A 27,889-nucleotide genomic window follows, 5' to 3' on the forward strand; every position below is an offset into this window, starting at 1 on the left:
ATAGACAGTAGGGGGCATGAGTGGATATAGCAACAGCAGTGAGATGTTTATTTCAGCAGCCAGGAGAGAGAACACAGATGCTTGGACCAGGTGACAATGGAGATAGTGAAAAGATATTTTAATAGCTGATATGACAGAGTTTATTAATAGTTATAACTGGGTCTGAAAGAAAGAGAAAGTTCAAAGGAATGTTTCCATAATATCTCTAAGAACTCAAAAACTACAGAAGGTAAACAGATTTATGTCAAAATTCACTGGCAAAATTTTCTGAGACCATTTTAATATCTCTAAAGTTCAGAGACCAAAAGAAGCTTGTTCTGGTTTATTTTTTATGTATTATCTTCCGAAGTTCAACACAAATCCTTGCTCTTGCAGTTTAAGCTCATTTCATTTTTACTGTTCTCAGGGAGATTGAACAATTTTATCCTTAGAAACCATCAGCATCCTGTCTTCATTCTACCATCTGAATCCTTGGGCAAAAGCCAGGATGAAATTGTTTATTGAAATGAATTTGTGAAGCTGTGGCTCAGATTGAGCTGCCAGTTAACAAATGAAATAAATGGCATTTTTCCTACCATCTTTGTTCTTCTACTACTTTTAAAAGTGATAGAACCTCAAGGGAGGAGAATTCTTCAGTTTCCACCAAGTCCAGCAATAAATTAGTTAGTTTCACTCCTCTTTTTAAAATCATTTTTCTGTTTTTATATAAAAATTTTAAAAATATAAATATATAAACTTATATTCTCAAAGTAGGAAAGGTCTTTTAAGGGTATCTCTATTTCTACAGCATGAGAAAAATATTATTTGTAATAGCACTACTGTCATAGTTACAAAAATTTTCTACCTTGAAAATAATAGGTAGAAAAATGTTTTATTAGCTTTTCTGTTTTATTCCTCAGGATTTCCATGAAAAGTTTTGGTAAAGCATCTGTTGTAATCTATAGAACTTCCCAAAATAATGCTTTCACAAATATTCATGATAGTATTTACTCCTAACAACCTTGCTGCCTGAGAGTTGAGGACACTCACATAATTTGTCCTAGATCAGTGCTTCCCATTCAGAGTGGATGCATTGTTTTTTTTTCCTTTGCATCTCAGTAATTGAAAGTTAAAGATTTCTTTCATTATCTTGCTCAGCCAACCACACTCTAACCTTCTAAAACTTCAGTGTAGATTTTTTGATACGACCCTAGGGAAATCTTACTCATATGTTCTGTATTTCTACAAAGTAAAATAACTACTGACCATTTGTTTTCTTTTCTAGTACTAATCTTCATATATGTTTACTTTGTTAAAATGTAAAATTATTTTTCTGGCTAATTATATATTTTGAAGGATGCCTGTCTTACACTTTTTATAAGCATTAAGTGTTTTTTCTATTACTTTATTTATTTATTTATTTATTTATTTATTTATCCCAAGGGTTGAACTCAGGAGCACTTGACATCCCCAGCCGTATTTTGTATTTTATTTAGAGACAGGGTCTTACTGAGTTGCTTAGCACCTCGCTTCTGCTGAGGCTGGCTTTGAACTCCTCCTGCCTCAATCTCCAGAGTAGCTGGTATTACAGACATGTGCCACCATGCTTGGCCCTTATATTACATCTTAACCAATAAAAATTTTGTGAACTTTCCACATCTGGGACTATTGCATAAAATGGGTTAAATCTCTATCCTTTTGGTAACTGTCTGGTAAAGAATGCATTGATTCAGGAACAAATTTTTGCTCCAAGACCATCATTTCTTTTGGATTTTGTATTTACTGGGGGAAAGCACATGGTCTGGAGAAACCTAAGAGAGTCACACAAAAGGCAGTTGGAAACCAGCACTATGGAATGCACAACAATGTGCAATAGCTTTGGGAAAACAATTGGGAAAACCAGGGGAAAAGTTGACTTCTACCAAAACTCTGCATATCTATGAGAAAAGAATGCATGGCCTAAAGTAGGAAATGTGGATAACAGAGATGGTGATGGTGAAGTGACGTATTTTAGTGGCATATCTTGGTCTACCAGATATTAATTATGAAAGTTGTCCTCCAATAGAAATCTATAACTTTAAACATTAAAATTTATTTTAAGAATACAAGCTGAGAATTCTTGATTTTCTCATGCATTGATACATAGAACTAGCCACAAAATGTTTTGTGTTTGTGCTTCTATTCTCTATAAAGAGCTTGAGTTTCTGCCCAGAAGTTCTTTGTGACCTCTGTGTCCTAAGAAATCTACCAATAGTAGCTTTGCATACGGAGGTTAGTTGGTACTTTGTATCAGTTCAAGAAACTTGGCAAAAGTTTTAACTATGAAAAGTCTCTCCAAGATGAGATGGAGAAAAAAAAAGCACTGGGAAACTAAATGGCTTTGTATTTTCCTATAGTTCTTGTATCTAAAAGGCGTTGGAGCTATAATTCTTCTCAGATTGACTCCATTGTTCTGTTTGAGATAAATTCTTTCAGCATGTAGTAGATTCACACTCGAATAAATAGAAAGATAAAATCCAAGGTCTACAGAAAACAAAATTTAAATTTTATGACATTGCTTCTGATCTCTGTGGGTTAATGTAACACAATGGATATTTGGAATTAGTAGAATGGCATACTGTGTGCCTCCTTTCTGATTTTGCTGTTCAACTGAATTAGAAGGATGTCACTGCAAGCATGTGTGAACACAAAATATAATCCCGTTTCAACTGTTTCTATGGCAATAATTGCTTATCTCTATGGTAATAGTGGTCTGCCTCTATAACAATAACCTGCAACGAGAGAAAAAAGGCACTGACTCTCTGTTAACAATTTTTCTTTTTCTTTTTTCTATTTTCATGTTCTCCTCTTTTCAAAAGTCTTAATTTATTTGGTTACACCAAGAATTCTTTACTAAATCCTTCCTCTTCTCCCACCGCTTCCTTCTCTGAATTAAAAAAAAAAAAAGAAGAAGCTTTTAATTTGAAAACTGAAAAATCTGACTAAGAATAAAAACTGGTGCTTTTATGTTCATGGAAGAAGTAGATGCTGTTTTGCATCTTTTAAAATATGCCGGTTTTGAAGATAGATGCATCTGGCTGAAAACCTTAGCTGTACCATGACTAATTGATCCTTCTGTAACTTATTTCATATCTAAATTTCTTCTTATTCTTTTTCTAAAGACAATAATGTCTTCTTCACAGAGATAATATCAATAATAAGATTAGATACATTTAGCACCTGACATACAATAGGCCCTCTGATTGGTAATGGACAAACACAAGGCCAAATATGGGCTATGCTATTGATTGTGTGATTGTAATGAGGTCACCCAGGCCCCTGGCCATGGTCTGCTCCTCCAGGGAACTTCTAAAGTTCATACCAAGTTTCAGTATCATACTTTAAAAAAAATCTGAATATTATGCATATTGTATACATCAAAAAAGAAGAGCAAGATTTCATATATATAGGCATATAATATGACTAGTCTAGAAAATCACCTGTGTTGTTTGTCTGTTTTAGAAGTATTATGTGACTCAGTTGCCTTCTGTAGAATAATGACAATAAGAACCAAGAGATTCTGGGCTTTTGGCATTTTGCTACAAGAAGTTACTCTTTACTTCCATGGATGCATTTGTCATTAGTCAAATTCCAGTTCCCTTGGATGATGCAGACCCCCCCAAAAAAAACTTTTCTGACTTAATTTTATAATATCTCAACTATGTTCTGTGGAATTTTGTCAATCATCTTTAGAGATGCATCAAAGAATTCTGTAACATTACTATATGTTCTCTAAAATTTAGAAATAAATTAGTTCACTTAGTCCTTAATTAAAGTCTCTCAAATGATCAAAAATATTTTGGAGCTTTTATATCTATTTAAAATTTCCATTTGAAGAGCTTCTCCTTTTGAAGGATCTGCATCCATTATTTAGAGTGTTAATCTAAATAATTTCATTTTTTTCAATATAGTCTCTTTTTGCTTTCCCCAAACTCATTGCCTAATTATTTCTTTTTTAATTTTCCTTAATTCCTTAAAAAATTTGTCTAGTTGTCCCTAAAATGAAATTTTATTCTTAATAATAAGGCTAACCTCTACTATCTTTACAATATATTCTGAAAATCTTGAGTATTTAAAAAAATCATAAAATTTTTAAATTAAATAACAATTTCTCAGCAGAAAACTAAATATATTGTTTTGTAACATAATTGAGACTACATTGGTAAAACATAATTGTAATTGGTTAGTGTGCTCTGTTTAAATATATGTTTCACTACAGTGAAATACAGTACTGAATTTGATCATTGAGTGTATGTTTGTATGTAAGTTGGGGAGTAAACCATTGTTTATTGGGAGATTTTTTTCCTTTTGGTTTGAATATCTAAAGGTAAAAATTATTTTCTGAGTTTCAGTTGACTTAATTTATTTCCTGCAATGGAACAGAAATGTTGTTTACAAATATAGAGTTAACATTAATTTTGCTCAGCATACTTTATTTATAATTGTAACTATAATATCATAAGTCTCTACAATAATACCATTGGGCTCTAAAGTTTATGTTAGCTTTATAATTATCCAAAACTAGTCTAATAAGATGAGATTGATTGTATGTGGTTTAGAGCATGTTGTGGAACCAGGTGCAACCATGCACTGGTGCCAACTCAAGAATGCTTAGTAAATGGTATCTTCTGTTCTTCTATCTATTCCTTCTCTTTCTCAAAAGACTTATACTTAGTGAGGCACACATGCCTAACCTCAGTACTCCCTATTTTGAAAGGGGTATGAGGTCCATGGTTTCTTTTCAGTAAGGCAAAGTAGTTAAAATTCTACAAACAAACCAAAACCTGAAGGTTGAATCAGCCAGGAGAGGAACAGGTAGGAAATGAAGAGATGCAAGTGTGACTGGAGTCTGGTTGCTAGTGGAAAGGTCCTGAGCTAATACTGAAGAGGAAATCAAAGGTTAGGTCATGGAAACCTTGGAACAGACTTTGTATCTTCTACAGTATGACAGGAAACCGCCCGGAGTGACATGATTCGATTTATGCTTAAAACCTATTCGGACTGCAGTGTGAGGGGTGAGTAGAAAGGGCACAATATGAAAGTGGGGTGTGTAGTGAGTTGTTTTAACTTAGGTTAATATTTAATGGACAAATGTGCAGCAGTCTAGATGGGGATTAGGAAACATCATTAGGCTGTTTTGGAGGAGATGCAGTGATAACAATGAACTGGATTAACAGCGTAAAGATATGAATGTATCAAAGATAACTTATTGATTCTGACTTGAGGAAAGGATTCACGTGGTTTTCTTGAGAGAGATGAAGAATGCATAGAGAAATCATATTTTGATAAAGAGTGAGTAGAAATCAAGGGTTAAGCTTTGGATATGTTACTTTTGAGATATCTAAAGACATTCAAGAGAACAGACCAAATATGAATTCAGTTTTAGGACTGGAGTTTGGAAGAAAATTTCTTATACACATTTGCACATAACTGAAGATATTTGTGTGAAACACATCTCTCACTAGATTGCAATATGTAAAGACTTTTCCTTTTTACATTTTGAATTCTCCACAGTATTTTGTACAAGTGAGAGAATGGTTAAGGTAAAAAATAAAAGGGAATTGGCATGAATTGTATCTTACTGTGTATAAGGAGTGAGCTAATTGCCTTTGGCTTAGTCCTCATGAAAGGCTATTGATTTTTTCAAATGGTCAAACGGAAGAACAATTAAATGACTGCCAAAGTCCACAAAATAAATGGAAAACTAGGACTGATTGACTACAGGGCCCAAATTGATCATACTAAACCCCCTGCCTCCCATTAAGCTCTGAGTAAACCTCATTTATTAAAAAAAAATTATGGGCAGTTTATTGTATCAAACCCACTGTATGCTAAGATCCTACGTACAGCAATAATAGGGAACATGGGAACATGGATATTGGAATTCATAATCTACTGTGAAGGCAGAAAATGAGCCAGCCTATGTAAAAATTAAAAGAGTATATGACAGAGAGAAGTGAGGGCTTAGATCTCTTTAGATGGGGACAAAACATGATAAAGAAAAAAATAATTTAGCAGAGACCTGAGAAAAAGAATGAGGAAATGTTTTCTAGTTACATAGGAAAAGCCCTGTGGTGGAAAAGGCCTATTCATGCAGCTTGATCTGGTGAGCAAATTGATGGCCATGTAAAATGTGACTGCAGACAGATGGAAGCCCAACCATGTAGAGCCTCAGAGACCAGAGCGTGAGAATTCAACTTGTACCCCATAAGCATCCGTCAAACTATTCAATTGTTTCAATGAGGGGATAAATGTGACCTGCATTATATATCACAAAATATTACTGTGGTTTTTGAGAGGAGGAGGAATTCTGGGTATGGAAGTTAAGAAGCCCAGTCATACAGCTCCTGAATGAGTTCAGAAGAGAGATTCTGGTGCCTTCTAGAGGGCTGTGGAATGGAGACAGAGGAAATGCAGTGATTCAGGACATGTTGCAGAAATAACACCCAACTATCTGTTGATGGCTGGGTTGTAGGAGGCAAAGAAAAGGCAAAAGTAAAGAGTGGCCCTTAGGTTTTTGTTTTGAAGTCTGAGTAGATGGCAGCACCTTTAGAAACATGGGGAAGAAAGAGCTTTGGTGGTAGAAAATCAAGGGTTCTGCTCAATAAACAATTATTGAATTAAAGAACCACAGTGCTGGTCACATAAGAGAATTCTTGTGTTCTGGATTATTAAATACCATATATCTCTGCATGGACCATTCATTTATGAATTTTGTATGTCTGCTTTCACATCAAAATAGTAGAGTTAGGTTGTTGCAGAGGAATGGTGGCTATGAAGCTGAAAATATTTTTAACTTTAATAGGAAAAAAAATTCAAATATTTACTATAACACCCTAAATCTAAATTTAGAGTATTATTCTCTTTTTTAATATAATAGTTGTTCTTTACATAATCTTTATAAAGGATTTTACTCCTTATAAAGCCATACTCTCAATATTAAGCTATGCATGATGTCTTCCTATTCCTGAGTCCCTCTTCTCTACTCTTTGTCTTTCACATGGTTTGTTTTTTGTAGCTCTTCCTGTTTATCATTACCTTTCAAAGTGGGTCTTTCCCAAGCTTCATTTCTTGGCTCTTTTTATCATCTCCTCTTTATCTTCATAGCTTCCACCTCATTTCTTTTAGGTGTCTCCTAAGTGCCAGCTAACCAAAGGAGCTTTTTCTTTTTTTTTTTTTTTTTTTTTGGGGGGGGGGGTAGGTGGGGTATCAGGGATTAAACCCAAGGGCACTCAACCACTGGGCCACATCCCCAGCCCCTATTTGGTATTGTATTTAGAGACAGGGTCCACTCAGTTGCCTAGTGCCTTGCCATTGCTGAGGCTGGCTTTGAACTCCTTATCCTTCTGCCTCAGCCTCCTGAGCCGCTGGCCAAAGGAGCTTTTTTCCATTCAGTATAGCTTCCCAGCCCAGCTCAGCATTCATCTCATGACAGTTATTATTACCAACATCCTCTCTAGTTCTGTTTACTTAATACTGTCTGTCTCTCCCCAAATTCTATGCCAACTATTCAATTGTTTTATTCATAGGTGTATTTCCAGTGCTCAGAACCATGTCTCAAACATAAGAAGTATTCAATTAACATTTGTTAAATGGTGAATTAGTACACTGTATTCTCTCTTTGGGAAAATTTATCCAAGTCTACATTATCTACTATTACTTCTGCTAAGAAGACATCCAGTTTATATGTTCATGTTCTAAATTTGATTATTCTCCAGATCCAGATTTCTCGGCCTAGACAATATCAGTTTTAGCCTATTACCCTACCTGAACTCCCTGCCTATTCATATGCATTACTATTTTTCTAGGTATCTTAAGCTTTTTCATGTAATGTTATTCCGCTTATTCAGAATGCCCTTCCTTTGCCCTTCACTATTCTGATACTTCTGGAACATTACTAGCTTTTACCAGGCTCTTGGTCGACACAGGCAGTTCCCTTTGACCCATCTGTTAAACCACAGCTACAACAGTATTACTGCAGAGGCCTTTCTTGGCCCAGATATCTGTGTTCCATCTTGTTTTAATCAGCTTTTTTTGTCACTGCGATGAAAAGGTCTGACAAAAATTTTAGAGGAGAAAAAGTTTATTTGGCATTTATGATGTCAGAGGTCTCAGCCCACAGATGTCCTAGTCCATTATTCTGGGTGAGGGAGACCATCATGGCAGAAGGGTGTGACAGAGGAAAGCAGCTCAGAACTGTCAACAAGAAAGCAGAGAGACAGTTCCACTCACTTGGGGGAGGCGGGAATATGAACCCCAAAGGCACACAGTAACCTCTCTCCTCCAGCCGTACCCTAGCTGGCTACAGTTACAGCCTAGTTAACCTTATAGGTGGATTAATCCACTGATTGGGTTGTAACTGCCATCATCTGATCATTTCACCTCCAAACCTTCTTGCCCTGTCTTACACATGAGCTTCAAGGGGACACTTCATACCTAAATCCTAACACATCTCATCAGTCATTTCCTTCAGAATGGCACCTATTACAATCTGGAATTCTCTGAATTGTTTTTCCCTTACCAAATGTGTGTATTCCTCTCTAGACATGAACTCTTTAAGGGCAAAGACTTTGGTTTTTTTTTTTTTTTTTTTTTTTTTAAAGAGAGAGTGAGAGAGGAAAGAGAGAGAGAGAGAGAGAGAGAGAGAGAGAGAGTTTTTAATATTTATTTTTTAGTTCTCGGCGGACACAACATCTTTGTTGGTATATGGTGCTGAGGATCGAACCCGGGTCGCACGCATGCCAGGCGAGCGCGCTACCACTTGAGCCACATCCCCAGCCCAGGGCAAAGACTTTGTATCTCTTGTTCACTGGCAAAATTCTCAGTGGTAGGATAGTTCTTAGGACGCTCTGGGGCTCCATAGAGGTTGTTGTATAGATGCATTTACAAATAAACTCTTAAGTCTCCAATGGCATTTTTTCTTTTGTCAAAATATAGCACTTCCCATGGCTACTGCTCTTTGGGGAATGGAGGATTTGCTATCCTGGGAAGGCCCTTTATTGTTTCCTTCACTTGTTGTTTCTTGTCTGTTTTGGTGCCTAATGTCTAATAGGTTCCTGACTTATTTCTCTAATAAAATTTAAATGATCTTTAATATCAAAACAATAACACACTCTGAAAGAGAGACAGAGAGAGAAAGAGAGAGAGAGAATATTAATGCTATATATACCAGAGCTCTTAGTGTTTTACACTTGGATAATTATTATGTAATGCTCTTTCCTATACAGGACTTCTATTCTTAATTTCACTAGCTACAGAAAGAATGTGAACTTCAGATTTATATGCAAAAATGACTTTGTATCTCACGTTTTGTTGAGCATTCATGTTAGGATTAAAACTATGAACTACTTTAGTACCAAAGATGAATATTAATAAGTGTCTATTTCCAAAAGACCACAAAAAAATATGCTTTTTGAAAACTAAAAGATGATTGGTATAAATACATAATAGATAACAAAAGAAATGAAGACAGTAGTTGCTTTTAGGTTTTTAATTCTTTCTTTTTTTTTTTTTTAATGGCCACATTAAGAATAGCTTTTCCAAAATATAACCACACAGTTTCCCCTGCAACTACTCAACTCTGCCACACGAAAGCAGCCATGGACCATATGTAAATTAATGGATGTGGCTGTGTCCCAATGAAATTTTATTTGTGGACACTGAAATTCAGTTTGATATAATTTTCACATGTTAAGAAATAGTAGTCTTTTAAAAAGAAAATCTCCAACTGCTTAAAAATGAGAAAAGCATTTTTAGTTTGTAAGCCATAGAAAACTAGCCAATGGGACACATTTGATCCTTGGTTGGTAGTTTGCAAATCCCTGCTCAAGACAGGTCAGTTTGAACAGGAGCCACGTCTGTGGCTTTGGATATCCCTGTGTGTCAGCATTATTAAATGCCACAAAGTGAGAGTGATCTGAAAGAAAGCTTTTTCAAGGGGTCTTCCACCAGAGCACCAAAGCCTAGCAGAAAGACCTCAAGCAGAATGCAGAAATGCATAATTCTTTTTTTTTTTAAAGAGAGAGAGAGGAGAGAGAGTGAGAGAGAGAGAGAATTTTTAATATTTATTTTTTAGTTCTCGGCGGACACAACATCTTTGTTGGTATGTGGTGCTGAGGATCGAACCCGGGCCGCACGCATGCCAGGCCAGCGTGCTACCGCTTGAGCCACATCCCCAGCCCCAGAAATGCATAATTCTGCCCAGATATGCCCAGGCTTTGAAACTACTAATGAATCAAAAAAAAAAAAAAAAAAAAAAAAAAAAAGAAAGAAAGAAAAAGAAAAAGAAATGAATGTAAAATTCACTCACCAATTAATTTACAAGTTTTTCTATCTTTATTCTAGGAAATAATATGTAAAATAATTAATTATTTAAGTTTTAAGATATGATATGACATTAGCAAGTTGTGTCCGCCGAGAACTAAAAAATAAATATTAAAAAATTCTCTCTCTCTCTCTCCTCTCTCACTCTCTCTTTAAAAAAAAAAAATGTAACTTTAAATTACCAGAAGGTTACTTTTTAACTGCCCATATAGTGTGCCTACTTTTGAGTATCCAGTAATCCTGCTTTCTCTCAAAAAATAAAAATCGCTGCCTTGTCATGGAAGGACATTTCTCATTCACATCTGAGTTCAAAGCCTCTGGGGTTGGGTGATCCAAACTACATAATGGTGGTGATGGAGGGGATCTGGCAGAGTTCTCAGGGCATGGTTGTCTTGGCCAAGCTCCTTTCAGCTGCTGTCTCCAGGGAAATGAGGCTATGTGTCACAGTTGATCAGTCCTGTTCTTTCTCTGTGGCCCTGACATTTCAATCCTGGCCTTTTCAGAAGGAAGATATGGAGTGTATGAGGGAAGTAGAGTGGAGAGAACAACTAAAAAACTACCTTTAGAAATGTCTGAATGTTCCTATATAGACCACTGTCACCACATAGTAAAACTGGTTACAACACAAAGACTATGGTAGACAAATTAATGTGCATGTGTATCTATAACCAGGGATTTGATAATCACCATTCTTCAGTGGTATCTAGATTTGAACTCCTGATGGACATGTAATTGTTTTATTGCCTCAAATTGAATTATTACATTATACTCAGTGAAAAATATTACATGAGGCCATGATGTCAGAGAAGGAATTTGGTAAATACTTAGTGAATGAATTAAGGAATGAGTGAAAAGTGCCAGGCTCCTGCTTGTGTTCAATTAATCTCAGCTGTCCTTCCCAAATGCCGTATTTTACTTGGTATCAAGGATTGCTATACAAATACGAAAAGCATGGCTTTTTAAACTGCTCAATGGCAAAAGAGTCACCACATGTAGGCTTGACTTGGTCCCTCTGTGTTTGCTATGAACACATGAAAAAAAAAAAAAAAAAAAACCTTACAAGTACTCTATTTTTCCTTTAAGTACTTTCTAACACAGAGCCAACACATCATCTTCCCACCAACCCCCATCCCGCTGCCCCTGCTTTTCAGACAGGATTTCAAAACTGTAGGTTAACAACTAGTAATCTTAGTGATGTCTTCCACAAGCAGTTCCATTTTGGCAACTGGGCAATTTTCTAATAATGATGAGTCAAGATCCAGTTTGTAAATATGAAAATTATGAAATCACATGAAAAATGATGCAACCTTCATATATATTTTAGGAAAATAGGTATAACCATCCCCCCCCCAAGAAAAAAGGAGGGGGAAGAATAGTCTTTCAGGAAGACTTTAAGCAACTTTGATATTCTCTTACATGTTTGTTTATGGTTATGAGGGGCCCCTGCCTGGGTATTTCCTCTGATTATTTACATTGAGCGCTACAGAATTTATCTCATTGTATTAAAGAGTTAGGTGGATGCTTAAAGGTCGGGTTTTTGAAGTGCTCTTTGTAGTTCGTGGTCTCAGCTGCAATGGAAATTCTGAGTTTGTCATTCATGATGAGCAATTCTCTTATTCTATGAAGCAATATATTTTTAACATTGTATGTCTAAGTAAACCAAGAAGGCAGCCCTTTTCCATCTGGTAGAATCTATCAGAATAAAGAAGGAGAAGGAGGGAAGAAAAAAAGAAGAGAAGGATAGAAAGAAGAAGGAAAGAAGGAAGAAAGGAAGGAAGGAAGAAAGGAAGGAAGGAAGAAAGGAAGGAAGGAAAAGGAATAAAACTGAATAAAAAGGAAACCTTATTCAACTCCTTAGGTGGTACATTTAAGTACTATAGGATGAGCTCTATTTATTCTAAATGAAGTTCCTGCCTTTGGTTATATGAATATATTCAACAGAAAGTTTTGAATATTTAATCTCTTCAGTAAGGTCTCTGAAGGCCAACCAAAAAAAATAATGTTTATTGCAAAAGTCAAATACTTCATCATAATATGGAACACATTATGGCATAGTTTCCTTGAACTTCATTATGATAAAATCTGCTCCAGTGATGTTAGCCATCGTGATGTTACCTAGAACCCCCATGCTCCAGACACTGCCCTGGGTATACTGCTGTAAGCTCCTGACGGATACTCACTTGTTTATTCCTCTGCTAGCCCAATGAGGTAGTTGTTGGTATTATTCCCACATTTCAGAAACATTGAGGCACAAGAGGTTAGGCAATTGTATACTGGTAAGATGAATGTGGAATTTATCTTTCAAACTGACTTGAGAGACTGATAGGGTATTCTGTGAATAATGGTATGAAATAGCAAGTATAAGCTGGAACTAGCTTGTAAAACTAGAAAAAACTCAGGAGCTGAGTCCATGGCCCAGATCCAGAGTCGGCTCATAAACTACTCCAGTAGGCTGCTGTTTTCTTGTATTGTCCTTTGTCTGTTTTGCTTATCTCTATAACCTTCATCCATACATTTTTACTCTCTTGCTGTCTCTTGTTTCCCTTCTACATGCCCTCCATTTCTGTCCACAATTCAGGTGAAGTGTCAAATTAATTAACTCCAGTTTTTACATGGAGCACAGTACAATGAAGACAGACTCCCCATCCTCTAGGACCTCCATAAAGGAAAGAGTTAAAACTTAATGATTTCCCTAATGAACAGGTTTCAAAGCACTATCTCTCACTGATGAACCAAAGGAGTGATCTTTATTTTCCACGAAGAAATAGCTTATGTACCTTGAGGTCTGTCTGCAAAAATTCCCTTGTGCTTTCTGATGAACAGAAATCTATATTGAACCTGGGTTCTTTGAAAATAACAACAGTTAAAGACATGATAAGCCCAAGGCCAGTCTGAGGAACTTAGTGGGACCCCATCTAAAAAAAAAAAAAAAAAAACAACAAGACATTGTACTTTCAAAGTATTATATGCTGCATATCCAGAGTCAAAATGAAAGTATTAAAATTGAAAAATGGAAGTGTGGCTAGTTTTGCTACAATGTTTATCAGTTATGTGTCACCTATTTTTATTACATAAGAAATCAAATCTAGTGTTGTAATGAAAACACTATACAGTGAATTTAAGATAATTCTTGGTGCATTCAGAATGTTCCTATTTGTTCAGGGACACAGTGCCCGTGAGGTTTCTTCTAAGTACTATAATCTTCTGTAAGAAAGGCATTTTTTCGATTTTTGAAGCAAGTTGCTCTGTCATTGAACACCTACAATGATTGGATTTTATTCAGAAATTTTTACAAACGCACAAATGTAATTGTGCACTTGGGCTTTGCATTATGTCCCTTTATCAGCATTAGGCATGTATTTACACTAGATATCATTTAAGACATTTCTTTTTTAATCTTCCTTCTTTACTATTCACTTAACACCTTAGCTTCCCATTTCCCTAAAGGCCATGACTCTATCTAAATTTACCTAAGTATTTGAAACAGGTAATCTCCATGAAGGGAAGGGATTGTGAACTGGATTGATCCAAGTGTTTCCTAAAGGGACTGAAAGAAATAAAAGTCATCTTTTAATAATTTTTTCTGAATAAAAATTGATTGAAGTTAAAGAGATTTAATTTTGATGCTGGGAAAGGTGGTGCAACCTGTAGTCCAAGATACATTACAGGCTAATGCCTGAGGATTACAAGTTCAGGGCCAGACAACACAATTTAGTGAGAGCATGTCTCAAATAATGAAAATTTAAAAAATGTCTGGGTATATATCTCAGTGGTAGAATAACCTTATATTCAATTCCCAATATCAAAAAAATACATACATACACACACACACACACACACACACACACACACATAACTTTGAATACTTCATGTTTTAAAAAATGTTTACTGATAATTTGAAGGATAGCATTTGAATCCTATATGTCCATTAAATCACATTTTCTTTCTACTGTTTTAGTTTTGTTTTGTTTTGTTTTTGATACTGGTGATTGAACACAGTCACTCTATTGCTGAACTACATACCCTTCCCCACTTTTGTTTAATTTTGAAATAGGGCCTATCTAAATTGCTGAGGCTGGCTTTGAACTTGCAATCTTCCTGTAGATTCTCCTCCTTTAGCCTCCCCAGTTGCTGGAAATAAAGCAAGTGCCAAAATGGCCAGCTTCATATTCCATTTTATAATGGTTTACTGAAAATATCATCTTATTTTAAGAAGAACATTGCTAAGAGAGTAGATTCTAAGTGTTTTCACCAAAAAAAGTATATGAAGTAATGCATATGATAATTAGCTCAATTTAGCTATTCACAATATATACATATCTCAAAACATGTTGTATGTGATAAATATAAACTTTTATTTTCCAATTAAAACTAAATTTTAAAAAATTACTCAAGAAAAAAAACATAATTCAGTATCTCCAAAAAATCTCAAACCACTTAGAATTTACATGTTTATATATATATTTGTGTTTATAATATCCAGACACGTATACATGTATAAACTACATTCTTAGTATAATTAAGAAATAAAGATTTAGTTTTATGCACTCCCTATACTGATGAATATGCAATTTAAAGAACTTGATGTGCAAATTTGTGACCTTAACCAATTTTTATACTCCTTTAAACTGTACTGTTTTCAAAAGTATAATTTAATCCATTCATATAACTATAATTTGACAGCTTCTGTACCTCTAACTAAACAATGAATGTTTCATGAAGTGAGATACATGCCTATACCACTAAAGCACTTTGTAAATCTATAAAGATTGTATTAAACTAAAATTTACCCAAGGTAAAATGACATAAAGTTGATACAGATATCCTCCATTTTAATTTTGTTGTATTATTTCATTTTAGTTTTCTATTTTATATATATATCGAGAGAGAGAGAGAGAGAGAGAGAGAGAGAGAAATTATTAGACCTCAGAGCCCAACCTCTTATCTCTGGTTTATTTTCCTTTAGAGCAAAAACTATTGTATATAAGAAAACATTCATTTATTTTTATCAGCTTTTTGTCAGAGAGATGATTTTGTCTAAATCCCAAGACAACCAAAGTTAGAATCAAAGAAATTGAAGTAGTTGTACTTTATTTTAGACATTAAATAAAGTGTAGACTGGGCACAGTGACACACAACTATATTCCCATTGATTCAGGAGACAAAGGGAGGAAGATTGTAAGTTCCAGGGCAGCTTCTTCAACTCAAGAAGGCCCTGTCTCAAACTAGAAAGGACAGTGGATGTAGTTCAGTGGCAGAGTGCCCCTGGGTTCCATTCCTGGTAACAAAAAATTAATAATAATAATATTTAAAATAAAGTTTAGGGGACACAAGGAAGAATGTGCTGATCTTTCCATGCACAAGAGAATTTGTACTCTTTGGGACATTTGAGCTGGATTAATTATGAACATGAAAAGTATTTTATGTTAAAAATTAAACTAAACAATTATAACTGTTATTCAAAAATAGCATTAAACATTCTTACATAGTTTATGCATTACCCAGTACCTTCTTTCCTTCAACATTTAGTTAGAAAATCCTTTTTCAAGCTTAATATGTCAAATTACACTCAAAATGAAATCCCATCCTGTGCTGATAATGGATGTGTATAATAGCCTGAAAGAACTTTAATGAAGTATAATTTCACTAGTTTGATGCAATAATACATAACCAATTTAATTTGAAACTAAGCCAGTGGTGCAGTAATATATTTATACAACTAATATTGTTAAATTCTTAATTTTCATCCTCTCTTGATTTAAATTACAAGTTCCTTTAAAATGAAATCCAATTAGGAATAACCTAATGATTTTTTTACTTTAGCTTTCCTATTGTGACAGCTTTTACAGTTTTCCCCATCATCTTTCCACTTAAATCCTCCATGGGACACTTGAAAAATTCATGTAGAAACAGCATGAACCCATGTAAAATTTTACAAATTAAACTTCTTAATTGATGATTTTTATAAATCATCTTAAAGCATAAGAACTTGTATTACACATATTACATATAATGAAAATACTCAGACATTACCAAACATATCATTTATGATTTTTTTCAATATCTATTAAAATGTTTATTGCTAGTAAAGACACAAACCTCCATACATTTTTCTTTCAAATTTAGGAAGAAGTCTTAAGATTATGTTATTATTAATCTATTTGATCAATGTTCTTGCACATTCTAACAGCTCAGTAGTTATGTCAATATTGGTGCTATAATCATTTGACTGACAGTTCTGTCTCCCAGAGCAATGTGGCTTCATGGTACCCTATCTAATCCAAAATAAACTTGTTCTGATGATAATGTTCAGATAAAAAATCATCATTTTGAAAACAAAGTAAAGATTTAAGTACAAATTTCAGTCTGTTAACAAAAATAGAGACTACAGTATGAGTGTCTAACAGTTGGAATAGAGACTAACTATGAACCATCAGTATGACAGCATTTGTTGGTACTTTCAGAATATTCATTCCATTATTGACCATTATGGTATACTCTCTGCTGAAAATAACAGAAATCCTATATTGATAAAAGAAGGATTCAGCACCCTTAACAAAAAAAGTGCTGTCTGATAATAATACGTGTATATTTTGCTGCTCCAGTATATATTATTTGGACTTGAACTTTATTTTGAATATGCTGCAAGGTTTAATTTGATCGATTTTAATTACACTAAAAAAGTAAAGCAAGGGGCTGGGGATGTGGCTCAAGCGGTAGCGCGCTGGCCTGGCATGCGTGCGGCCCGGGTTCGATCCTCAGCACCACATACCAACAAAGATGTTGTGTCTGCCGAAAACTAAAAAAAATAAATAAATAAATATTTTTTTAAAAAAAATTCTCTCTCTCCTCTCTCCTCTCTCACTCTCTCTTTAAAAAAAAAAAAAAAAAAAGTAAAGCAAGACTGTTTGACACTGTTCTTTCTTTTTTTTTTTAATAGTGGCTAGCATTCAGAAACTTCCAGCAGCCTCTGTTCTAACAGACATCAACTTCCCAATGAAAGGACGGAAAGGAATGGTTGACTGGGCAAGAAATTCAGAAGATAGGGTAGTTATTCCAAAAAGTATTTTCACTCCTGTGTCTTCAAAAGGTAATCACTACATAATCTGAGTTTTGAACAAAACATTTCTGATGAAGTCATTTAATGAAACCCTAGGTGTAAACATTAAACAATTTTGACACAATTTACAACCATGATTCCAATCTAATTTTGTAAATATAGGCAACTTACACTTGGCTTACAAATCTCTGAATTTACTGAAGGAAAGGATCCATTAAAGTGAGAGGAAAACGTACAAGTACAAATTATCGCATTATGCATACAAACTCATTTCTACTTCTGCCTCATGTTAAAATTTGCTTTGGTTAGAAGATATTATTTTGGCACATAGAAACAAATTTAGGGGGAAAAATTAATATTTAAGACCATTTTAAGTAGCCTTTAAAATTAATGGCTATCATCAAAAGTGACATTGTAGTCTTAATTGTTGCTTTGGAGACTTTGATCTTAAAACTAAATGCTACAAAAGAAAAATCAGCTCCTTTTTCTCCAGGTCATTGGGTATTTAAACTTTTAAATGCAACTATAGCAGATTCTTGTCTCAGCCTCTACCAAAAACATGTCTTATAGTAGTGTAATTAATATGCAGAGTGTGTGCTCGAACTGCCCCATGCAGAGTTAGAACACTTCTCAGTACCTAGCGGCATCTTTTTAACAGCTGTACTGGAATCCCCTTGGTATTAACAGATTAAAGTTTTATAAAACAGTATTTTTCTTGCTGTTTTCCTAATATTTTTAATTTTATTCTTTCTAGAATTAGATGAATCATCTGTATTTGTTCTTGGAGCAGTCCTATACAAAAACTTAGATCTCATTTTGCCCACTTTGAGGTAAGCTACAAATTAACACACTGTTGCAAACCTTATAAGTTATTCTAAAATGTGATTATAGTTCATTCTGTGAAAATAGTCAAACAAGCCTTGGTAACACAAAGGGCTTTTTTATAAATGAAATAGAAAATATCAGCTTAGCGAACAGGTTATTAACATATTATGCATTTCAAAACAACTAGGGAAGATAATTTTGGTGTCTTATTGTAGCCCTGCAATTTTTTGTACCTAATCATGACTTGCCTAAAGACTAAAGAGTGAAAAGAAAGAACTCAAGTCTCTATAATAGAATGGGTCATTGTAAAATTAATCTGTCTTCTTGCTTTATTTGTACTTAATGATACTGTTCATCAACTTTACGTGAAATTAAAGGAGTACTGGGATGACTGGGAAAACATGGTTTTAGTCTTCATTTGCACAAGATCTCAGTTAGCTTCAAAATATATTTTCAATTACAGGGACATTAAGAGAAAATGCTATTGTTCAATTAGATAACAGTTTTGGAAGAAATCCATTGATTTCTTTTCTGTCAGACATTTAAAAAAGCAAGTAGTAATTCAACTAACATTTATGTGTTCTGTTGTCTGTCTACTTTGCCAAATCTCACAGAAAACAAAATTCACATCTCCTTGGATAGTGATACTATTACTGACGATGATCTGTTTCCTCCACACCACCTCATTTTGGAGGATTGATACAAAGTTGTATTTTGGTTAAACACAGCCATAGTTGTGCTGAGATATCTCCCCACACTTTCATAAATAAAGCAAAGTTTTTAGGGAGGACAGCATATGAATGATGTGTATGGTTATGCCAGTGCTACAATGCATACTCTAATAAATAAAAACAATTAGAGTTCCATCCAGCAGCAAAAGGCCCCCCAAGGAAGTGACAATGACTAGGCATGACTTTTGGAAAAAAATCTCTGCATGAAGCACATGATTAATGCAAGAGGTGAATCATCCCAAGTCCTTATTGATGCAAACCTTTTTCTCCTTCAGCCATAGAGACAATCATGGGAAGTTACATTTTCTATAGTGTCCTCTGGCTGGAACTGGACTTTGTGAACTTGGATATATTTGAATTTGGTTGCATTTTGTTAATACAATATTTTCAAAATTAATAAGTTTACTCTCAACTTTGCTACTGGTTTTATTAAAATACATTGGTATATACAGTCACAGATCAAAATCTTTCATAGTTATAATGCTACCTTCCCTCTAAAAGGAAAAAGAGGAGATGTGTTGGAAAGAAAAAGCTAGACCCTTATTTCCATAGGGAATTAATTTATGTAAGGTTTAATTTTTAAGAGTTCTAGACTAGACATAGTCTTAAAAATCAGGACTGATTAAAAGATTTCAATGTATCATGACAAGAGTTTTATAAACTTGTCCAGTCACCACACAATTCAATTCAATGGCCTTCATTTCAACTTAAAATAAAAGCACATTTATGTGTAACACAAACTCATAAACTCTTTGTTCCTGAGGGCAAGAGTAAATGCAAAATAATTATTCAACATGAAATGTTTTTGATATCCCTCTAGATATCCAACAAAGTTGCATAATTAGCTTTGTTCTGTTTATCATAGAACTCATTCACTTACACAAATGAAGTCAAATTATCCCACATTGTATGAATCCATGCAGTCAAGGAAATTGGAAATTTATCTAGGGACATCAGTCTTTTCTGTAAAAAGAAAAAAGAAACATTCAATTATTGGTTGCATTTTTTTAAAAATCATGGGAGGAATAGGTGTCACTTACAGTGTATGAATATGTTAATGGATCCATTGTGTATGATTTAATGCATAGAGCAGAATAGTCTGGAAGAATAACTATCCAAATACCACCTGAGACACACAGGGATTCCAATAGACTCTTGGGCAAGTCACTGACATTTTTTCATGTGAAAATTGAACTTAAATATTCTTCCCAACTTCAAAAAGTTTTAGGTTTGGTCTCTAGCCCTTAGATCAAAACAAACTATATATATATATATATATATATATATATATATATATATATATATACACATTAGTATATATATTTATACCAATACATAAATATATAAAAATATTCATTTATTTATTATAATTATATATTTGTATAACTATATAAATTAATATATATGTATGTTTATCCAACATATAAATATATAGTATATATAACATATGATATAATGTATATTATATATACTATATAGTATGTATAGTATATATTATTTATGGAATATATAAATATATAGTAAATATTAATATATTTATATACTAATTTATATAGTGCATATTTACATATTAGCAGGTATATTATATATTATATATTAGTATATATTCTATATTACATAATATAAAATATATACTATATATATATCAGAGATTTCTTTTTTCATATTTCCTTTTTTTTAATTGATTTTATTTTTCAAATACATGATAGCAGAATGCATTACAAATCTCATTACACATATAGAGCACAATTTTTCATATCTCTGTATATAAAGTATTTTCACACCAATTCATGTCTTCATATATGTACTTTGGATAATTATGTCCATCACATTCCACCATCATTTCTAACTCCCTGTCCCCTCCCTTTGCCTCCCACCCCTCTGCCCTATCTAGAGTTCATCTGTCCTCCCATGCTTCCCCTCCCAAAACATTTTTTGTGGGGGGGATTGGCTAACTTCACTTAGCATTATCTTCTCCAACTCTCTCCATTTACCTGCAAATGCCATGATTTTATTCTCTTTTATTGCTGAATAATATTCCACTGTGTATATATGCCACACTTTGTTTATCCATTCATCTAGTGGAGGGCATCTAGGTTGGTTCCACACTTTAGCTATTGTGAATTGTGCTGCTATAAACATTGATGTGGCTGTGTCCCTGCAGTATGATGTTTTTAAATCCTTTGGACATAGACTGAGAAGAGAGATAGCTAGATCAAATGGTGGTTTCATTCCCAGTTTTCCAAGGAATCTCCATACTGCTTTCCATATTGGCTGCACCAATTTGCAGTCCCACCAGCAATGTATGAGTGTGTCTTTTTCTACATGTTCTGAGTTTGAAGTCCTTTGTAACCTCTGTATAAGAATTAGGAATATTTAGTGAATGTAAATTTACAGATAGAAAGAAAAATAAGACTTGTACTCTATTGCATAGTAGCATGACTATAGGTAACAATAAAATATTACATATTTCATAAACACTAGTAAAGAATTTTGAATATTCTCACCACAAAAAAATGATGTTTGGTATTATAAATATGCTAATCACCCTGATTTAAACATTACACAATATATCCACTACAAAACTTTGCATTGTACCTCATAAATAAATGCAGTTATTATGTATCAAGTAAAAACAAAATACTTTCGGAGATAAACATAAATAGGTATACCCACACATACTTTTTATCTACAAAGTTATTCAGTAAATATAGATACCATAGAAAACTATATTCATATTAGGTCTTCCACCAGAAATAATGACAAAAGATGACTAAGGATTGAAATGTTAGTTTAACCCTAAGTACCTGTATTAAAACACGAATGGTGTAAACATACTTTGTATACAACCAGAAGTATGAAAAATTGTGCTCTATATGTGTAATATGAATTATAATGCATTCTGCTATTATATATAATAAATTAGAATTTTTAAAAAATTTTAAAAATGTTAGTTTAAATAATCTTTATAGGTGAAACACTGGTGTTTACTTATTTTCTGTTAACTAATACAAGAAATCATATGACCACTAAGCACTCCCAGTATTGTTTTTCTAATTTTCAAAAAACATCTCCCAGAAAGTGAGTATCCCAGTGACAGATCTGCTAAGTAAAGAATACATCTTTTAACAGACAAGTATGGTTCTTTGAGAGTCACTCAGCAAATTTACTGGTGGAATTTAACCGTACAATATTAATTCTTTTGAGTCTCCTCCAATCTTAAGACTCCCAGAACAGTGCTTACTAAATAATAAAGGGTCAATGAGTTTTTTTCTGGAATAATTAATTATCTTATGTGCTAGAATATCATGTCTAAGCCAGTCTTTTAAAGTAAGGCATACAGTCATTTAGTGTTCAAACTATGGAAATATCTTAGGAACAAAGAAATAAAATACACATATCCTGTTGTTTTATTCTATTAGTCTGTGTGAACTTAGCCCAATAAGAAAGGGTAATCGTCTTTCTTAATGAAAAAATGTACAATTTTTTTTCTATTTTTAGTTATTGTTTATAAATTCTTATGAAATATTTTCTTCAGTGATCATTTTGCTAATTATCTATTGAAATGTTTGGAAGCATGTTTCCCCATACGTCAAACAATATTAGATTTGTTGTTAGGTTCCCTGATTTTTACATGATGTTATATAATCATTTTAAAAACGATGCTTTGCATAATTTCCCGTGGGAGAGCTATGAGGGAGGACTTAATATAATGTTTCAAATAAATATAATTTAAATATTTTTCTTCATACAAAAGCATAAATAATCTTGCATGTTGACTCTTTTTATTTAGGTATTTTTTTTCTTCTATTAGCCTAATATGCATTCAACTATTATTCAAGCTGAAATTTTTATTTTACTGTTTGAAATGAGATTAATTCAAATTGTTCCTTGAAGGAAACGTGTTCTACTCAAGTCTTAACTAAATAGGTGCCATTCTCAGCCTCTTATATTTTCCTTCTTCAGAATAATTTTTTAAACTTAAAAATTATAGAGCTATATGATAGTGATGTGCAACATCCTTTAGAATTTAATGTCATCTGGAATTTCGTTTCAAAGATGAGGTATCTATGATCCTTATTGCTTGAGTGACCTGCCTAAGACTTTATGTTTAGTAGGTAAATGAGTTCTAATCCAACTTAAGTCTTTGTTTGCCAAAACCAGGACTTTCACTGTATCTCACTGCCTCTGTGCTGCTAATATTGATTGCTTTAAGCAATAAAATCCATGCATTTATTTTATAGTGTGTGAATATACATGAGTCTACTGCAAAGCATCATGTAAGGCCCAGATGGAAGTGGCCATGAGTGGAACGTGTCAGGGACCCCTGAGATTGGCCTGGGAGCCCAAACCTGGGCTGTTAAATTCGAGGCCTAAATTTCTTATACCTTTCTTCTCCTTATGACCACTTACATGCCTGACAAAAGAAGGCTAGCCAGTCCAGATCAGAAGATGAAACACCAGCACAGAGAGCCCTCTCACATCAAGAATTCAAACATCTTCAGCTTGGCAAGTCCATAAACTACTGTGAGAATTTTAACTCATTTTTATAACATTTTTGGAGGCCAACCTGATTATGATAAGAAACTTAAAAATGGATTATCATTGATATGGCAACTCTAACTCCAAAAATTTATCTCAAGGAAAAAGAATAGTATTTCCAAACACACACTGAAGCCAAGAATTCAGGAAATATTTGTAAACAATCCACTCGCTGATTCATTTAATAAATGCAGTTCCAGTTCTCTGGAAAACCACAAAACTTCTCAGTAGGTAAGCAGTATGTAATTTTCCTGGTAAGACACATGGAAAATGCAGCCATGTTTTCTGAAAACAAACAAACAAACAAAATACATTGCCATGTACCCCTGCATTTGAGATAGTATGAAGAATCTAACTAAAATTACATAAAAATTATACTCTAGTATTAATATGCCAGGAAAAACACAGATTAAGTAAGAACTATAACATATTCATAAAGCCAAAAGTAGTTGGAAAATTACCGTTGAAAAAGTAACAAATTTCAGTCAGGCATGGTGGTGCACACCTGTAGTCCCAGAGGCTCGAGAGGCTGAGACAGGAGGATCGCAAGTTCAAAGCCAGCCTTAGCAATGGCAAGGTACTAAGCAACTCATTGAGACCCTGTCTCTAAATTAAATACAAAATAGGGCTGGGGATGTGGCTCAGTGGTTGAGTGCCTCTGAGTTCCATCCCCAGTATATACCTCCCCCCAAAACTAACAAATTTCAATATGCAAAATCACATGAAATTCTAACAAGCACATTAACAATAAAGATAAATGATACTGAACTTTTTATATATTTATGAAATTAATCATTTGAGTTCCAAATATTAAAGGAATTATACACACATAGAAAAAGAAAATGAAATAAATACTCTCGGAAACAAACAATAACACCAGAACACACTGAAAACCTTCAACCTGAGCAGTCAGCATTCTCAAGAACATTTGTTCTTTACTTTCAGGACCTAAACTTTGAAACTTCCTTCTTTTTTCTCAGTAAAATAAAAAATACTGTAATTGTACGGCAATCTGTATTCTAGAGTTCCCTATCATAAAGATATTATGAATTAAAATTGTGCACAGTGATAGCAAATTGGCATGAAAGTAGTATAAAATATTACATAGGAAGAGCATAATTAACAAAAATCTGGGCTTAATTTGGCCATACCTTTTTTGCAATTTTTTTTTTTAGTTGTTGATGGACCTTTATCTTATTTGCTTATTTATATGTGGTGCTGGGAATCAAATGCAGTGCCCCACATGTACAAGGCAAGTGCTCTACCACAGAGCTACAACTCCAGCCCCTTGGCCATACCTTTTAAAAGGGAAAATACATCTGTGATCACTTGGCAAGCCAGTGATTTTAAGTGCTGTATGTTAAAAAACTAAACTAATTCTAATTAGTTTCAAAGGTCAAAGTATCTAAACCTTACTTTTCAGTAGCCATGAGGGAATTTTAGTTTTAAAATGAGTATATTTTTCTTATTTTTAATTTTGTTATATAGGACAACAGAATGCATTAAAATTCATATTAGACATATAGAGCATAATTTTTCATATCTCTGGATGTACACAAAGTAGAGTCACATCCTTCATGTCTTCATACATGTACTAAGGGTAATACTGACCATCGCATTCCAATATCTTTCCTACCCATATCCTCCCTCCATTGCCCTCCCTCCCTTTTCCCTTTACCCTATCTAGAGTGCATTTAATCCTCCCATCCCTCCCTCCCCTCACCCAGCATATTATGGATCAGCATCCTTAAATCAGATAAATCATTCAGCATTTGGCCTTTGGGATTGACTTATTTCACTTAGCATTATATTCTTCAGCTCCGTTCATTTACCTACAAATGCCATGATTTTATTCTCTTTTAATGCTGAATAATATTCAATTGTGTATATATACCACGTTTTCTTTATCCATTCATCTACTGAAGGGCATCTAGGTTGGTTCCACAGTTTAGCTATTGTGAATTGTACTGCCATAAACATTGATGTAGCTGTGTCCCTGTAGTATTCTGTTTTTAAGTCCTTTGGGTATAGATCAAGGAGAGGAATAGCTGGGTCAAATGGTGGTTCCATTCCCAGTTTTCCAAGGATTCTCCATACTGTTTTTTATATTGGCTGCACCAATTTTCAGTCCCACCAGCAAAGTTTGAGTGTGCCTTTTCCCCACATCCTTGCCAACACTTATTTTTGTTTGTATTCATAATAGCTACCATTCTGACTGGAGTGAGATGAAATCTTAGAGTGGTTTTGATATGCTTTTCTCTAATTGCTAAAGATGTTGAACATTTTTTCATATATTTGTTGATTGATTGTATATCTTCTTCTGAGAAGGGTCTGTTCAGTTCCTTGGCCCATTTATTGATTGGATTATTTGTTTTTTTGGTGTTAAGATTTTTAAGTGCTTTATATATCCTAGAGATTAGTGCCCCATCTGATGTGCTTGTAATAAAGGTTTGCTCCCATTCTGTAGGCTCTCTATTCACCTCACTGATTGTTTCTTTTGCTGAGAAGAAGCTTTTTAATTTGAATCCATCCCATTTATTTATTCTTGGCTTTAATTCTTGCACTATAGGAGTCTTATTAAGGAATTTGGGGCCTAATCCAACATGATGGAGATTTGGGCCTACTTTTTCTTCCATTGAGCACAAGGTCTCTGGTTGAATTCCTAGGTCCTTAATCTACTTTGAGTTGAGTTCTGTACACAGTGAGAGGTAGGGGTTTAATTTCATTTTTTTGCTTATGGATTTCCAAAATGAATATATTTTTCTTAAAGATTTTGATGAAGTCCCCCAGTTCCCAGAATATTTGAAATCATCAATTTTATTTTTGCTTCATTTAAATTGGGGATGTCATTTAAAGCAATTATGAAAATACTTAATTTTGAAGCTATATGAATGATACATCTAAAAATGGAAAAATATTGCAGAAATTTTAATAACTTTCATTAAACCATAAGCATAGTTTTACATATTTTATGTGGCTACCCTTTATATGTGCCCCTAATTCTGCTGTTTCCTCCACTAAAATTTTTCCTGGAATATCACATTACACTTTTTTTATTATGGTAAAAACACAACAGAACTTACCATCTTGACTATTTTTAAGTGTGCAGTACAGTAATTATCTATGTACACTTGTGTAACAGTTGTCTAGAACTTTTTCACCTTGCCAAATTGAAGTGCTATTCCACTAAAAAACAACTTTTATTCTCCACTCCCTCCAGCCCTTGGCCACCACCATCTACTTTCTTTTTGTAAGTGTTCAACCACCCTAGATCTCATATTCGTGGAATCATGTAGCATTTGTCCTTTTTGTTTTGTAATTCATTTATTTCAACAAGCATGATGTCCTTCAGGTTTGTCCATGTGGTAGCATGTGACCAGATTTCCTTCTATCCAAGGCTGAATATTCTTTATATATATACCAACTTTTGGCAATTATGGATAATACTTGATGAACAGGCATGCAAATATTTCTCGAGGGTCTTAATTTTATTTATTTTGAATATATACCCAGAAGTGGGATTATTGAATCATCTGGTAATTCTACTTTTTACTTCTTTTCAGAAACTTCCAATACTGTACTCCAAAAAGTCTGCAACATTTTACATCATCATCAACATTATACATGAATTCAAATTCTTACCAACACTTGTTATTTTGTTTTCCGTTTTTAATAGTAACTATCCTAATGGTTGTGAGATGATATATATTGTGGTTTTGATTTGAATTTCTCTGACGATTAGTGATATTGAATATTTTTTCATGTGCTTGTTGCCCATCTGTATAACTTCTTTGTAGAAATAACTATTCAAATATTTTGTCCATATTTTAATCAGATTATTTGAGGGTTTGGGCTACTGTTGAATTATAAGAGTTGTTTTTGTATTCTGGATGTGACCCATTATCAGATATGTGGCTTAAATATATTTTCTCTCATTCTCTAAGTTAGTCTTTTACGCTATTATTTTCTTTTCTGAACAAAGATTTTTTTAAGTTCAATATAATTCATTTGTCTTATCTTTTATTTCATATATTCTTGGTGTCATTGTCAAGTAATTGTCAAATCCAATGTCATGAACCTTTTTTTTTTCCCTTTTTATTTTATTTATTTATTTATTTTTGTGTGTGTATGTGTGTGTGTGTGTAGGGGTTTTATTATTTTTAGGTTTTACATTTTGGCCTTTATCTTAGTACTGCTTTTGCTGCACCTCTTAAGCTTGGTATGTTGTAGTTTTACCTTCATTTGTAGCAAGGCATTTTTTGATATCTGTGATTTCTTTCTCAACACATAACTTGGTCAAGAGTTGTGTTAACTTTCATATATTTGCAAAATATCCTGTTTTCCTTTTGCTGTTGGTTTCTAGTGTTGTTCTACTGTATTTAAAAAAGAT

The 27,889-nt window shown here is 33.7% G+C and overlaps 1 protein-coding gene across 1 annotated transcript in view; it reads left to right on the plus strand.

Moving 5' to 3' along the window:
- The window catches only part of ADGRB3 (adhesion G protein-coupled receptor B3), a 696,487-nt gene that overhangs the window by 370,330 nt on the left and 298,268 nt on the right, over nucleotides 1–27,889 (plus strand). The window contains exons 14-15 of the mRNA XM_081296489.1: nucleotides 17,282–17,431; nucleotides 18,156–18,231. Coding sequence (XP_081152615.1) covers nucleotides 17,282–17,431; nucleotides 18,156–18,231 — 226 coding nt within the window. The remainder of the gene's footprint in view (nucleotides 1–17,281; nucleotides 17,432–18,155; nucleotides 18,232–27,889) is intronic.

The sequence above is a fragment of the Spermophilus citellus genome (genome assembly GCF_964194105.1).
Source record: "Spermophilus citellus genome assembly, chromosome: 5".
Taxonomy (NCBI): domain Eukaryota; kingdom Metazoa; phylum Chordata; class Mammalia; order Rodentia; family Sciuridae; genus Spermophilus; species Spermophilus citellus.